The sequence below is a fragment of the Geospiza fortis genome, unplaced genomic scaffold, assembly GCF_000277835.1.
Source record: "Geospiza fortis unplaced genomic scaffold, GeoFor_1.0 scaffold719, whole genome shotgun sequence".
Classification (NCBI taxonomy): Eukaryota; Metazoa; Chordata; class Aves; order Passeriformes; family Thraupidae; genus Geospiza; species Geospiza fortis.
In genome coordinates, this window is record NW_005054451.1 from 717355 (window position 1) to 719187 (window position 1833).

The window sequence follows — 1833 nt, forward strand, 5'->3', positions numbered from 1 at the left end:
GAAGGTCATCACAAGCGCTGCAAGTCGTTCTGGGTTTGTTCGATTTGAGCCAGTCTTGCAGGGCAGATGTGCCTGTTTCTAGAGCGTGAGTGATAAGATTGAGGGCACGCGGCCATTGTGTGTTAAAGCAGTGGATAGGGTGGCTGGAGAGCATCTTCTAGCTGCAAGGCCTGCATCAGGAGCTGGCTGTGGTTCCTGTTCCACTCAGATCCCAGGGTTGAGGACATTGCTTTGCAATTTGGGACTGCCTTGGAGACTCTGTCCTTGAAGAAACAAGGCCAGGAGAACTGCAGCTAGACTGCTTTAGAGCAAAACATGATAGGATGGGGGTCAGTCTGCTCGGAAGACTTGAATTGCCAAGAGTGTCTTGGTGCATGTGGGCACATGGAGAAGGGTTTAACCTGCAGATTTTTCTGCTATAGTTTCCAAAAACTCTGTCCAGAGAGTGTCTAGCAGAGGCAGTTTCTCCATCTTTGTAAGGAATCTGTCTAGAACTTGGAGATGGTAACTGGTGTTCCAGCTGTGCGGCTGTGACTGTTGGTTTGAGACTGAAACTAATTTTGAGCAGGAAACATGGCTAAAAAATTATCAGTCTAAAGAAAATGCCTAGAAACAGACATGAGTCTTCTCTAGAGAAGATGGCAGAATTATTACAGCCTGATCTGTCTTCCCACAGCACCTTCGTCTGCCCCACGGAAATTGTGGCCTTCAGCAACAAAGCGAAAGAATTTCGTGATGTGAACTGTGAAGTGGTGGCAGTTTCAGTGGACTCTCATTTTACTCATCTGGCATGGATAAACACACCACGAAGGGTAGGAATTGAGTATCTTTTTGGGGCTTTCTCTTTTGGTTTGGTTTCTTTTCACAAGAGCTCCAGAGAAGAGGAGTTGAATAAATAATTGTGCCAACGCTGATTTTTAGTAGATTTCCTAAAGTCATATGCAATCAACTTCTAGATTTGATGACATAATTCTGACCTCTGTCTTTTGTTTTCTTTTTCATAATTGTCTGGCTTGGGTTTTTAACTTGTTTAGCTGTGATGATAGCCTTGTTGATAACATATCTCAAAAGACAAATGCTCAGTTTACATGTCACTGTCCCAAAGTGCCTGTGACAGCTGATAATGCACAGAAACTATCACAGAAAAGGAGCAGCAGCTGTTCAGTCGTTACTGTTAACAATTACCCAACAGTGGTGGCTTCAGGTTGGAAGCAGAGGAGCCACCAGTTTATTGGAGCACTTGTATCGTTAATTCTCATTTGCTGAAAGGGTTCCACTCTTGCAGTACAAATGGAAGCTTTTGGCTTTCTTTAGGAAAAGAAGGTGATAAAGACTTTTACTGGAGAGGAGCCTCTTTCAGATATGAAAAAACACCTGCTTTTGATGACATAAAGCATCTCCCTGGTTTAGGTAGTTGTAGAGGGCCACAGTTGTCCCAGGAAGGTACAGAAGCACCTGTGCCAGCAGTCCCAGCCTGTATGGACAGCATTGTCCAGTAGGGCTGCAGGCTGGGTGCCTTCTGGCACCACTGGAACATACAGGGGAGGGAGGAGAGTTTGCTGCATTTAATACACCTTGGCTGAGCCTGTCAAGAGTATTTCTGTTCTGCAGGCTTTGTTCAAAGCTCAGCAGTGTAATTGTGGCCTGAGTTCCAGCTTTATCCCAAATTGTTCAGGATATGTCGCTTGTGCTCAGTGTTTTACAGATGCACAGACTGTTGAAAGGGACCCACAAGGCCCAGCTCAAAACACCCTGCACAGGGTGGAAAGAATTCCATGGTGGCATAGGCAGGAAACTGAGAACCCAGAGAAGCTGAAGCCTTGGTTTTTCTGG

At 45.4% G+C, this 1833-nt stretch overlaps 1 protein-coding gene across 1 annotated transcript in view; it reads left to right on the forward strand.

Moving 5' to 3' along the window:
- Positions 1 to 623: 623 nt before the first annotated feature.
- Positions 624 to 1833, forward strand: part of PRDX3 (peroxiredoxin 3) — a 4944-nt gene continuing 3734 nt past the window's right edge. The window contains exon 1 of the mRNA XM_005427740.2: positions 624 to 812. Coding sequence (XP_005427797.1) covers positions 639 to 812 — 174 coding nt within the window. The 5' untranslated portion in view covers positions 624 to 638. The remainder of the gene's footprint in view (positions 813 to 1833) is intronic.